At 42.0% G+C, this 13,968-nt stretch overlaps 1 protein-coding gene across 8 annotated transcripts in view; it reads left to right on the top strand.

The window, feature by feature from the left end:
• Positions 1 to 13,672, top strand: part of SNTG2 (syntrophin gamma 2) — a 489,442-nt gene extending 475,770 nt beyond the window's left edge. For all 8 annotated transcript variants that reach the window (XM_053286035.1, XM_053286038.1, XM_053286042.1 and 5 more), the window contains 3 exons: positions 238 to 330; positions 5,746 to 5,856; positions 13,405 to 13,672. In XM_053286035.1, the coding sequence (XP_053142010.1) occupies positions 238 to 330; positions 5,746 to 5,856; positions 13,405 to 13,536 (336 nt within the window). In that variant the 3' untranslated portion in view covers positions 13,537 to 13,672. The remainder of the gene's footprint in view (positions 1 to 237; positions 331 to 5,745; positions 5,857 to 13,404) is intronic.
• Positions 13,673 to 13,968: the final 296 nt, after the last annotated feature.

Raw genomic sequence — 13,968 nt, 5'->3', positions numbered from 1 at the left:
CCCTGACCTCACCCATTTTTTGCACGCTTTTACCTGGAAGCATGGTTTAATCATTTCAGTGGGATTTACTGCTGAGTAAGTGTACACAGGTTTATTATTCTAGTGTGATTAAGCATGAGCTAATGTTATTCATAATCCCATGTTCTAATTTATATTCCCTTAGAAAATTTTAACAATACAAAAAACACAATTTACTATTTGTAATGTTTTTTTAAAAAAATCTCTGTTGTTTTATAGGCGAAAACCTATATGTGTAGCTGGCAAGGAGAAAGCTTATGTTTCACCTTAGACTTTGCTTTGGGATTCACTTGCTTCGACAATAAAACAAAGGTAAGAGGAAACAGAAAACAAAATTTAAAAGTATTTCTGTTATGATGCATTCATACTACAGTCATAGAAAACATAATGAGTGTTAATCCTTTCGTGGAGGTGGAAAACTTGGGATGAATCTAATTGAACAAAGCTTAGAGCCATGCTCAAAGCCCATTTTGTAACAGTGATGGCAGCAAAAACATTTTGCTGGCATAGTGTTGGTAAAGTGCCACCCAGAGGACCTATTTTGAGGTGGTGTGTCCCCCAAGTAGCTGCTGTCCTTGGAGTTTGTTCAGGCCCCACTGCCCGATTGAGTCCCTAACTGAGCTGACAGACTTGGTCTCGGACTTGGTGTTGGAGTCCTCCAGGCTTGTGGTGGTGGTGGAATTCAATGTTCACTTTGGGAGCAATCTGTCCAGAGCAGCTCAGGAGTTCATAGCAGCCATGACAACTATGAGCTGATCCCAAGTGGTCTCGGGACTGTTACCAGCTGTGCTTATTCTGCCCGGCTCCCAGGAAAAATTATAAAAGGCAATAAATGGGAATACAAATAAATTTAAAAGTAAGTGGCTAGCCAACAGAAGATGTAGCCAACAGATGGTACACCAACAGAAGCCCCAGTTTATCCCTGGTCCCCAAACCTAGGTACACATATTTGATATGGTCTGACACTTCAACAGGGATCTTGGTAAGGGAGATGTTATTCTTATAGACCATAGCCACTTCACCTCCCCGCCCATGGTCCCTCACCCACTCCTCAACATAGTACCCGGGGAGGGGGGGAAGCTGGGACCAGACCAGGCCACCAGCCTCCCCTAACCAAGTCTCTGTAATACATACCAAGTTGGCTCCTTCATCCGGAATCAAATCATGCATGGTTTTCAGTTTGTTCTGGACCTACCTGGCATTACAAAGGAGCAAGGTGAGGTTCCATGGGTGGTTGGCACTGCTACTCAAGGTCAAAGAGTTGGCAGGACTGATGGAAGGGGAAACAGCTATTAGATTTCCAATTTCCCTTCCCTTGTAATGGCCCGCTGACCTGCCTACGTTACTTCTTCTTTCCCACCGACCATCAGAATTGCCGCCCCATAATTAGTGGATATGCCCCATGTCCCCATCTCCAGACAACACTAAAAACATTAAATGTGTCTCACCCAAGGGATGCTTAAAACAGAAACCGAAGTGTTATATACCCACCCACTCAACACCACTACCACACACAAGGATCGTGGGCCAGGAGGCCTGGTTCTCACCCTCGTTAACCTCCAAAGTGGATCCCCCAAAGGGGCAACCCCCTTTATAGGCCCAAAGTTGGCCACTCTGGGCAGATTGTATGTAGGGACTGCTGAATCATTCCTGGGCTCTCCTAACCCCGTTTCTTTGATTGTCTGCCAGTCCTGGCTACTTGCAGCCAGGACTGGCTGACTGTGGGGCTCCCAGTCGGCTTGGGGAGGGGGCTTCCCATAATGCACCACACAATGGTGCATTATGGGAACTCTGGGGGCAGAGTGATGTGTCTGGCACCCTGACCCTCGGAGCTACCGGCAGCAGCCAGTAATCATCTGGGTGGGCGATCCGCCCATCCAAAGGATAGCACCAGATCATCTGCAGGGGAGTAAGCTTTTTAAGGTTTCTTCCTGCTTGCCCTCTTGTCCTTCTTCACTGCTCCTGAGAAAGGGCTTGTAGAGTTGTGGGTATTGCTTACTATGGATAGAGTTACACTCCCCCACAAATGTCAGGTATGCTGCCTTGAGAATTCTCTTTGCTTTGCTACTTATTCTCAGGAGATAGTGGTAATCGCTGGGAGAACCTTCTTCCAGCTTCATGTGGTAGGCCAGCTGCAAACCTTCCTCCAAAATCACTACCTTGCAGGGGCGTAACTACAATAGGGCAAGGGGAGGCAGTTGCCTGGGGACCCATTGCCTTGGGGCCCCCCCAGAAGCAAGTCACATGACTGACTCCCCCAGCCATGCACCCACCCGGGCTTCCTTCAGTTGTATTCATCCTCCGAAATTGATGTGAGTGTTAAGACCTGGAGCTACCAGAACAGCATGTCTTTCTCTAGTACCATTAAATGCCTTGCCTCGTCCACAATTTACAAAACCTTTTAAAATATAATTTAGGGTGATGTTCTGTTGTGGCACATAGGAGATATATATATCTTGTCTCTGGGCCCACTCCAACCTTGCTACACCCTTGTTACTTTTTTGCCCTACCTTTGTGCACCAGTAGATTTCTGCTTTACATATGGCTGTCCTTTAAATTGATTGTAGGGTTGATTTGGTCCTTGTGCCTCTTGATTGCTGTGTGGGTGAAAACATATCATTACAGTGCTGGCACAACATCATTGACTGTTTACTAGCTTCTTAGCTCAGTTAAAAGTGCTTACCTTTAAAGCCCTTACACTATTTGTGCCCTTTCTATTAAGGGGAAAGCTAGCTAGTCCTCCTCTGGAAGAAATGACGTGAATAGTATCTGTTTTCTGCATGGAAGTTCTGGTAGTCAGAGTCCTCAGTGGGAAATGGCACCCTGCCAGGACCCTGGAACCACCTGCTTCCATTTTACCCACTCCTAAAGGGAAGTACTTTGCATTTGGAGAAGGTGGGGAAGGTGAGTGCTTTACGAGCACCTTTGAGTCTTTAATAATCCCTAAAGAAAAAAAGCACACCTCCTATATTTTAAGATGATGCACACAGACAGGCTTAGAAGAAACATTCACCCTTCTCTCACTAACAAGAGGAAACACCTCTTCTCAGATGGCAATTGCCATCTGTAGTTTTTCTAAGTACTTGTATTAAAAATAATTTTAAAAAAATAAAAAAATGTGCTGCCCAGTTAATTGGGGGCAGTCAAAATTTCAACTGCCTTTTTAGTCAGTCAAAATTTTGTAATCAATTAAACTAAACTCAGTAAATACTGCATTCCTAGAAATAACACAATGTTGCCCAGCTGTTGCATTGAATATATGTAGCAAGTTAAGTTATGTTAAGTTACAAAACAAGGGATGTGTCAAAACATGATTTGGCGTCTGAATCGCGGGCACATCCCTTTAAAAACAAGAGCTTACATGGCCCCTTTAAAATGGAGGAGAGCAGATCCATACCTGCTCCTCCGATCGCCGCCATTGCCATATTCCCAGCTCTCACCCCCAGCTATGCCCGCATGCCGGTGGGGCATCTCCTGGCTACCCCTTCACAATGTGGACCTTCTCTTCTCCACTTTAAAGGGGCTGTGTGTAAGCCCTCATTTTTAAAGGGATGTGTCCACAATTCGGACACCAAATCATGTTTCGAGCACATCCCTATCCAAAACCTTTGAGACATAAATTAGGCTACTATTTTCCAAGCACGGACAAGTATATTACGAGTACAAACTAGAGATGGTTTTAAAAAATCATTTGAAAAGCACCAAACATATAACACTAAGTTATTTTTAAAGCCTAATTGAAACTTGGCTGCATATATCAAGGAAGGCCTTTTCAAACAGTTTAAATTAGATTTTAAAACTGCAAATTTGATTTAAGGGGTGAAGGCTTACCTCATATCAAATTAGCCAACACACGTTCACTCAGTAAGAGAAAATTATTACATCTACATTACCTATGTCAATGTTTAATGACAGAACAGAATGCTTGATCAATAAATACTGCTCTGACTAAATCCATTTATTAGAAAAAGCTGTGAAGTGCTGAACTGCAGCAATGAGCTCACATTGATTCTCTAATGGGAAGAACAAAACTTTAAACAAAACTGGGGGAAACCACTAGAGACTCTGCATTATGACAGTAAAGAGAAGAGAAACAGTAGTGGAAGCAGTGAACATACTATATATCCATAAGTCATGAATCAGCCATGCTGGTTTAAAAACCTTTAACAATCATAGTTCTTATCCACACAAAAATCTTGACCCCTCTTTCAATTAGTCCCATTTGCCTGTGAGGGACATTTTGTTTGCTTCCTAGAAGCACCCCCAGGAAAGTGTGTTTCCTGGAAGTCTTCTAAACATCAAGATCTCCTAAGTGTCCATTTTCTCAGGATTGGAGCTTTAGGAAGGGGATTGTCAACCCTTTCAACCTAGGGCATCACCCAGGCCAGTGTGTGTGTGTGTGTGTTCATATTTATTTAAAAATGTTAAACCTCTTTTTCCGTGAGAAGTGCACAGAGTGGTGTACCAAAAAGCTGTGCTTTCCCTTCCAACATCCCCTTCCACATAACTGCCTATAAGTATCTCCTGGTTTAAAACAGCAGTTTTTTCCCTTCCTAGGTCAACTCATCAGGGCGCTTTCCAGATTAGACCCCACAATGGTGTCACAATGTATCTGCTAAGTGTGCTTCCGTACTTCTTGTGTTCTGGCACCACAGTCCCTACACCGTCAGTAGGGTCCCGTTCACATTTCAGATGCCTTTTTTTGGATTTTATTGCTGCAATTTAGCGCTATAATATTGTATGTCCGTTGCAAAAAAGTAGCTGTATTTTCCCACTGTAGGGAAATTTTCCCATTTTAGATTCTGGGGATCGTTTTCAATTTGATCCTGCCCAGCTGAAGCATTTTACCACGGGTGTAGCAGGTAATTTGGAAAGTGCCCGGGACAATTTATTGCTGGCTTCTAGGCAGTCCTTGTGAAGATTTCATTTCCAAAGAGATTTTCTTCTGAGAGTGCTGCTGGGTTGCTCATATGACTATTTTATTAAATGGACCTGTTGTTTTACTGCTGCTTGGCATTTTCAAACTGGTTTTATTGTACTGTATGATTGTTTTATGCTGGGAACCACCTTGAGGGTCTGATACAGCTCATAAGACTGTATGGTCTTTAAATAAGAGATACAAATGTAATGTACGGAAGAATGAATGAACTGCTGGATTCAGCTCCTATCACTGAAAACAACAGATTATGTCATCCATAGCCCCCTAGAATGTGAAAGCTGGGCCAGGTTCCACTACATCTCTTTCCTAGCAACCTCAGACTCAGAGACGTTGCCCAGCTCCATCTGAATCTAAGAAGTGTATGTGTCTGTGACATTTTTAAGGGGAAAAGCCCTCAAATTCACCCTTCTGAAATGATTTTAAATACCTTCTAAACATAAAACTCCATCAACACAACATGATATAAAATAAGGAAATAAAAGCCACATTGGGGTGAAGCCAAGTAAGGTGTGAGGTAAATAAATTGCACTGATATGTCTAGCCATTGAGGAAGGGGCGGGGGCTCCATTTTTTTTTGTATGTGTGTTGTGTGTTGGTTGAGGTCCAGCAAAGAACTGTGTTCTGTTAAGACTATATTAACTGCTATTGATCATTGTAGTTTTATAACCTGCCCAGCTTTCAAAAGAATATTTCTACTGCATATTTTACTTCCAGCCCAAATAGTTCTGTTATATATCGTTTGGGGCAGGTGAACACCAACGTGTTCAGTATCTTCGTTTTCCTTGCAGAATGTCCTCTGGAGATTTAAATTCTCCCAGCTCAAAGGCTCATCAGATGATGGAAAAACGCGAGTCAAACTTCTCTTTCAGAATACAGAAACCAAACAAATTGAGACAAAGGTGGGTATATTGCTGCATTACATTATTATTATTAATTCGATTTCTATACCTCCCTTCCAAAAATGGCTCAGGGTGGTTTACACAGAGAAAATAATACATAAATAAGATGGATCCCTGTCCCCAAAGAGCTCACAATCTAAAAAGAAACATAAGATAGACACCAGCAACAGTCACTAGAAGTACTGTGCTGGGGGTGGATAGGGCCAGTTATTCTCCCCCTGCTAAATAAAAAAGAATCACCACATCCCTCTTACCAGGATTGCTGTTGAAATATCTGATTATATCAAATGTGTATACTTATGTTTGGGGACCAAAGATAGATTGGGACTTCTGTTGGTGTACTAATCACCCTGCAGCCCAACAGCATCCCTAACTGAGCTCATGGACTTGGCTGCGGGGCTGGTGTTAGAGTCTTCCAGACTTACATGAAACAATGTATATTGAGGAAATCTAGATTTCTGGTTTACATTGCATGGGAAATCCACAATCTTGCACTATCTCTTTTATATTCCACACAAGCCAAGCCTCAAATAACCATCTGCTATTGCTCATAGAGTATTACACTTTTCTGTGACTATTACTGAGCTGAGACAAGCTGAGCTCTGATAACTCTGGTATATAATTATTTCAGACAATAATTTCTTGTATGTGCTAACACTTAGATGATCAAGACAAGGATTTTTAGCACAGAGGACAAGGGGAAAGCATTTTAAAAGGCAATTACTATAGCTATAGATGCAAATGCCAATTAATGTAAACATACTTGAAAGAAAACCACCCCATTGATGCATAAGCCATGTCTGCATGAACTGTGCATTGTGCACAGCAGCCACACAGCTGCTTGACTGAATCCTTCTAATAACCTAAAAGTGAACACTGATTTCACTTTTCTAATGAAACAGGGCAGGTGTGACCATCACATTAGTATGTATGTTTTTAGCCGGTAGTAGTATACATACATGCACTTAGTACATATACATATGAACATATGGACTAATGTCATGGCTCAACTTTTCTAGCGACAATACTGACATCCAATCTTGTCACTGTAAAACTGGCCAGGCAAGAACAATACTGGCCAAACCTAAGCAACAACCCAAGCATCATGAAGTTCAGCAGAGCATTTCATTGAGCTTAGAGTTCCAATATGGACATTCTGGAAAAACCTTTAATTCACTTTCATCATTGGGTGTAATTTACTCACAGCTTTCAACATATGGCACAATGGAGGACCATATTACATGTCATGCTCAGTTGCATGACTTTTTCTTCTCAAAATCATTCCCTCAGGGCTGCTTTTTGTCTCCCCCCCCCACCATCCATGGGGCCAAAATGCAGCTCAGCAAGCGTGATAAAGGTAAAGTTGTGCCGTTGAGCTGGTGTCGACTCCAGGTGACCACAGAGCCATGTGTTTTTCTTTGGTAGGAGGGGTTTACTATTGCCATCTCCCTCACAGTATGAGATGATGCCTTTCAGCATCTTCCTATATTGCTTCTGCCCGATATACAGTGTTTCTCATAGTCTGGGAAACATACCAGTGAGGATTCAAACCAGCAACCTCTTGCTCCCTAGGCAAGTTACTTCCCCACTGCACCATTAGGTGGCTCCAGCAAGGGTGAAACTGGTATGGAAATAATCTGCAAGGAAAGATATAAGAAATCCAATACACAGACACACACACAGAGAGACACAAACAGCTACTATGCTACACTTGTGATCTGGAATGCAACTTCCTTTAACCAAGCTGCATGAAGTTAAACAAAAAAAAAGTCCTTGGGGAAAACATTCATGCAACTGAATCTTACATTTAATTTGACCTAGAGATGCAACAAAACAATAACATTCACATTTCTGTGACAGTGTGACTCAGATGTTCAACTGGTCACTGATCCTGTTTAGTTTTCATAACTCATTTCTGCTTCCCCTGGGTTTTCTTATTCTTGTTCACACAGATATTCATTATCTTCTACAAAGCTGTTTGAGATTTCCCCAAGTTGCATATAATATTTGTGCTTGTACAAATGCCCATGTAGATGTAGCTTTAAGGTACTGCCAGCAGCACAAAATGAAAGATGATTGATGGGCTCAAGGGACAGGCCGATACTAGGTTTCAAGACCTGTTTTGGATTCAGAATCACTGCCAGGACACAGGAGAAGTAATACTGATAACCTCCACATTTATTATCGATGCAGTTTGTAGTACAGCAATGACTGCATGTGTGAAGGGAGCGAAGGATTTACAGGAAAGGCAGATGGTGCTGGATAGGAAAGTGTAGCCAATAATGAGAAACACAAAATGTCATCAAATAATGCAAGTTTCATTCCCCTTGAGTAGATAAGCTAGTAAATGTCAACAGCAGCCCAGTACAGAAACATTTCAGTGTTCATTGGCAACAAACAATATGTAAATACAAAGTTCACAAAAATGTTTCACCTGACATACCTGTTCAAACCCTTTCATTCTTTTTTGAAACTTCTATCCAGTAGGGTTCCATTTTACACCACTGGCATATGGGCAACATGCTGCTACTGTCATTGTTTCCACATATTAAAGAATACTTTTCAAGTTTGTAGGGACAAAACAGAAGATGATGTACTGTTCAAAACATACCCTGAGCTTAAGCAGCTCTTCGGCAATCAAGCATGGTATTTTTTTCCCAGAGGGGAAAGGTGTTACATATATACAGTAGTGGTGATCCAAACATTTCCCTTCATGTTTATCACCCTATGCAGAAGTGGTAAAAATGAGAGAGAGATTCAGTGAGGATGAAGTGAAATTATGTTGAAGTTGGGGGGGGGGGAGGACAACCACAGAATAATGGTAGTCAGAGGTGAAGTCTTGAGGAGCAACTCCTCACATAATTTTTTTTGCGGGGTGTAGGAGAATCGGTACTCTGAGGGGAGATTTGAGTTATTAGATTTGGTGAGGAACAGTTCAGTAAAATGAGGAATCTGCATCCCTGGTGATGGTGGGTCTCCTTTGGTCCTCTTGACAATCTCTTTTCATGCTATGCCTCCATGGGTGGTGACAGCAGTGCTTCAAGTGCTAGGCATCCCAGTATGAATTGGGACCACCGCATAAGAGTAGATTCCTTGTCATGTTCCCACTGAAAATCATCCTCTTCCCACACAAAGCAGCTATTGGCCCAAAGGTGACATTGCTCTGTTGATCTATATCATCAGTAGGTTAACCATATGATTAGCCAGAGACTGTGAGACATATTCTGCCTGCTACAAGCTATTACATTCTTGATTTTTTTGGGGAGAGCCTCTATCAATACTATTAATATTATATAATGTGGGCAAAGTTTCAAAAATCCAATGTAGGGTTTAAAACTCTAGGAAACCAGCAACATAATGTAAAGCAAATGATTACTATTGCTAATAGTTAAATATCTATTAGTTATTAGGGATGTACATTTCGTTTCGGGCACAGATCGTTCTGCGCCCGAAACAGCGAATTTCGGGTGATTCAGCGCTGAGCCGAATCACCCCCGACGACCCCCGAAATTTTCTGTGGCCGATCCGAATCACCCAATTTTCGGGGTGAAAAAATTTTGGTGATTTGGACCTCCGTGGCCATGCCAGCAGCCTCCATTTTGTGCCAGCAGACTTGTCTTCTTCTTCCCCCTCCATTTTCATTCTGACAGCTATTTGGATTTCCCGCCTTTTTTCCTCCATTGACTTCAATGCAAAAATTTCTTCCCATTCACCTTCATTGAAAAGTTCCTACCTGCAGAGGAAATGACCATATAAGGTTAGGGTTAAGGTTAGGGTACTTAAAGTGGGATCTGGGGCAGAAGAGTGGGGTGGGGTGGTATCGCCTAATGGTAGGAGGCTGCCACCCCAATTACAGGGGGATGGGTCAGAGGGCTGATTTTTGGAAAATTTCTGAAGTTTTTGTGTCTTTGGGGCAGATTGGGGCAGAAAGTGGGATCTGGGGCAGAAGAGTGGGGTGGGGTGGTATTGCCCAATGGGTGGAGGCTGCCACCCCAATTTCAGGGGGATTGGGCAGAGGGCTGAATTTTGGGCAATTTTTGAAGTTTTAGTGACTTTGGGGCAGATTGGGGGCAGAAAGTGGATCTGCCCCAAAAGAGTGGGGTGAGGTGGTAGTGCCTAATGGGTGGAGGCTACCACCACAATTTCAGGGGGATTGGACAAAGGGCTGATTTTTTAGGAATTTTTGAAGTTTTTGTGTCTTTTGGGCAGATTGGGGGCAGAAAGTGGATCTGCCCCAAAAGAGTGGGGTGGGGTGGTAGATAGTGCCTAATGGGTGGAGGCTACCACCCGTCCCCGATTTCAGAGTGATTGGGCAGAGGGCTGAATTTTGGTGAATTTCTGAGGTTTTTCTTCATAAGGTGCTGTGTGCTAGATTCATTGATTCATTCATCATACTCATTACTCAACTCTCAATGACCCCACTCTCACTTTTTCACACTCTCATTTACTAGGAGTATGATGAATGAATCAATCTAGCACAATGCACCTTATGAAGAAAAACCTCAGAAATTCACCAAAATCCAGCCCTCTGCCCAATCACTCTGAAATTAGGGTGGTAGCCTCCACCCATTAGGCACTACCACCCCACCCCACTCTTTTGGGGCAGATCCACTTTCTGCCCCCAATCTGCCCCAAAGACACGAAAACTTCAAAAATTCCCCAAAAATCAGCCCTTTGTCCAATCCCCCTGAAATTGGGGTGGTAGCCTCCACCCATTAGGCACTACCACCTCACCCCACTCTTTTGGGGCAGATCCACTTTCTGCCCCCAATCTGCCCCAAAGTCACTAAAACTTCAAAAATTGCCCAAAATTCAGCCCTCTGCCCAATCCCCCTGAAATTGGGGTGGTAGCCTCCACCCATTAGGCACTACCACCCCACCCCACTCTTTTGGCCCCAGGGCCCGTTTTGCTGATCCGAATTGATTCGGATTTAATCCGAATCTGAACCGAATCGGGAGTGATTCGGGTCAGCAAAATTCGGGCACAGAACAGGGGTGATTCGGTTCGGGTCCCGAACCGAATCACCGAAAACCCAAATTGTACACCCCTATTACTTATTGATTTTCAAGGCTATGGAGACTTATTTGCTTAGAGGAGTAATCTTTACATACAGGATTATTTCTATTGACATCAGTAGTATTCCCTAAATAATTGGCTGTTTAGGTCAATAAAAGGAGCAGAACTGCAGTCACAACAGCAGGAATGTAAAATCTTGATTGCAATGCCGTAGTTTGGAGAAAATTTTCAAGGTCAGAAATGTAGGTTGTCTGATAGAAATGTAGTTTGTTGATTAGTTTGGTCTCCAGCCATTAGCCTTGAGCTGCAACTTATTATGACAAGAAATTTTGTGCAGAAGGTGTTTGTAAAATATAGTGGTTCCAAAGAAACTGGCTAGTACTTTGATTTGTGTGGAAGTAAAGGACCATGTACTACAATGTAGCCAGTGTGCTTAATCAATGCCCCCTTAAAACTGGAACATTTTTTAATCTTAAAGTGAAAAACGTTTATCTCAGTGGAACTGGTACCATGCAGACTGTATTGATAACACTAACATAAACTGAATCACATATCCGTGCTGCGATATATTTTTCTTCGATATATCATAGTTGGTAGATTTGCAGGAAAATTGATATGGCTTGGCACAAGTAAAGCATGGGACAGTAAGATTAGGAAAGAATTTATGGACACTGACAGAAACTTCCCTACTGAGAAGTGTGAGCACTGGCTTTTTAAAACCAAGAATTTTGAGAAAATCTCCTCCTTAATGTAAGTATATATTTAAAGGTTGTAAAATAGAGACTGCAGCAGTGAACAGAATCTTCAGGTGGAAACAGGTTGCTCCTCTTTTCTGTCCATGTATATCCTTGCTTTGGGAGTGCCTCATATTTTCAGCATGCAGCATTGGGTGAAGTGTCTCCTTCATAACCACTCTTCCCTGTGCTAGTGAGCTGCTCTTGACTCCTCACATGCACATGGGGCCAAATGGCCCCCTGGGCTAGGGCCAAACTATATTAAAGTATACCTAAATGTCAATTAAATATTAATCAAGACATTTTCCTTGATAATGTAAAATGGCCCTCTCCTTCCCACGTGATGATGGACAATGGCATCCTGATTAATGGCCTTTGGCTGGTGCTTACTTTAAGCCACTGGATTTGTGTCACAGCTCAGCCTAGGTTAGGCTTGAAATAGTGGAAGGAGGTGGATTGGTGTGAAATAAAAACACAAGTAAAACAACAGTCTGAGTTTGGATATTGCTGTACAAGTTCTTAATTGGTTTCTGGTTGGCAAAATCAGCTTCTGTGCTATTTATTAGGAGCAATTAGGAGCTACATTGAGAAAGCTCAGAGACTAGAAATTCCTTTCTAAGTACTTGTTTCCCATCTGGCCAGCTACTCCATTGGTAAATAAATAGTACAGTGAACAATAAGCTGCCAATACTCTCTTCTTAACAATAAGACTGCAAACAGCTGCCCACTTTACTATCACCCTCCCTGGAGAAGTGGTGAGCAGGAAACAATCTTTTCTGTATTGATATCCTTCTGCTCTCTAAATGCAGATCATCTATATTGATTTCAGTGGAATTTACTATCATGTAACTATATGCAGAATCCCAATCTAGGCAATTTGGAAATCCTCAGGGGGGAACTACCAATTTATAGCCAAGGTTATTTTATGCAGAATGGCAGAGAAGATATGGGAAATAAAGGTAATAAAGAATAAGAAAGCTCAGAGCATTTCTAATAGCTTTATCAATACTTGGCTTCCTTTGAAATTCTTCATCTGCTTCAAAGTCACTTTTTGTTGCTTTAGGTAACAATGTAGAAATGTATAGAGCTACCTAAAAAACAGGATTAAATAATAATGTAAAATAATGTTTGACATCCTGACTAATGAAGCAGCAGTGCAATGGGAGGAGCATCAGTGTAGCACCAATGCATCCAAAGAGTTCCAGACTAACCCTGCACTAACGTGGGCGGGGCGGGGGTGTCATTTATCTGCCTTTCTCCTTGTGTGATCCTCAGGGACATACCTTTGGGTGCCACAGAGCACTTCCTGGGAAAAGGAAGGTTCCACTGTGTTGGCCTCCACATAGTACTGCACTTTCTTCAGTCTGTGTGTGGGGGGATGCTTTAAGAGAGAAGGGTCCTCTCTTAAGACCTCTAAGAGGAAAGTACCAGGAAGGGCTACACTTCCCAGCACTCTGTGAATGCTTTCCAAGATGGTTTAGGGGCCCAAGTGGGCTCTGTTTCCTTTAAAGTAGCCCCCAGCACTGGGCAAAGTGCAGCACTGTACAGTGAAAATGGCAGTCTCTGCATGGTGCCAGGGGAACTGTGCAGAGTATTCAGCTTTGACTGAAGCGTCATACAGGCCCAGTACTGTAAATAATTAGTCAGGAAGCCACATGCAGGGTTGATGAAGGGCTCTCAGGCTTTACAATGAAGAACACTGATATAGATACATTATGATTCCTGGTCTTTATAGATTCTAGCCTTTAAAATGTGTGTAACTCTCTCTTTTTCTTTCTTTTAAAACTCTCATTTCAGGAACTAGAATTTCAGGATTTGACAGCAGTTTTAAACTGTATTCACTCATTTATAGCTGCTAAGGTTGCATCGGTGGATCCATTATTTATAGATGGCCAGAGCATTGCAAGAAAATATACCTACAGTAATTAAGAGAATTCAATGTTATGATTATGACAGATAAATTATTTTCTTAAAGAAAAAAGTTATTTCATGCACAATATTGCAATTCCATGTGATTTTATAAGAGATCTATAGTTGTGTTATCAATAAAAGTTACTAGTTTTCACATTTGATTCATCATTGTTAAATCTGATGAGTTAAGCATTTATTCAAACTGAATCAGTTTGTTGCCTTGCACCAAAATGAATATTTTCACAATATGATAAATTGTAATCTTATTTTAATCTTAAATTTGCACATTAGAAAATTAATAATAATAATCCTACGGGACCAGGGCTTTCTGAATAACAATTTACTTTATTGTAATAAGTGTTCTGTAACTTCTGCTTGCCTCATCTGAATTCAAAAGGTTGCAACTACATGATGGAGTGAGAATATAGGTTGTCATAAAGGTCTAGAGTT

Source organism: Hemicordylus capensis, chromosome 1 (assembly GCF_027244095.1).
Source record: "Hemicordylus capensis ecotype Gifberg chromosome 1, rHemCap1.1.pri, whole genome shotgun sequence".
In the NCBI taxonomy this organism is placed as follows: Eukaryota; Metazoa; Chordata; class Lepidosauria; order Squamata; family Cordylidae; genus Hemicordylus; species Hemicordylus capensis.
This window is presented reverse-complemented; position numbering and strand designations above follow the sequence as displayed.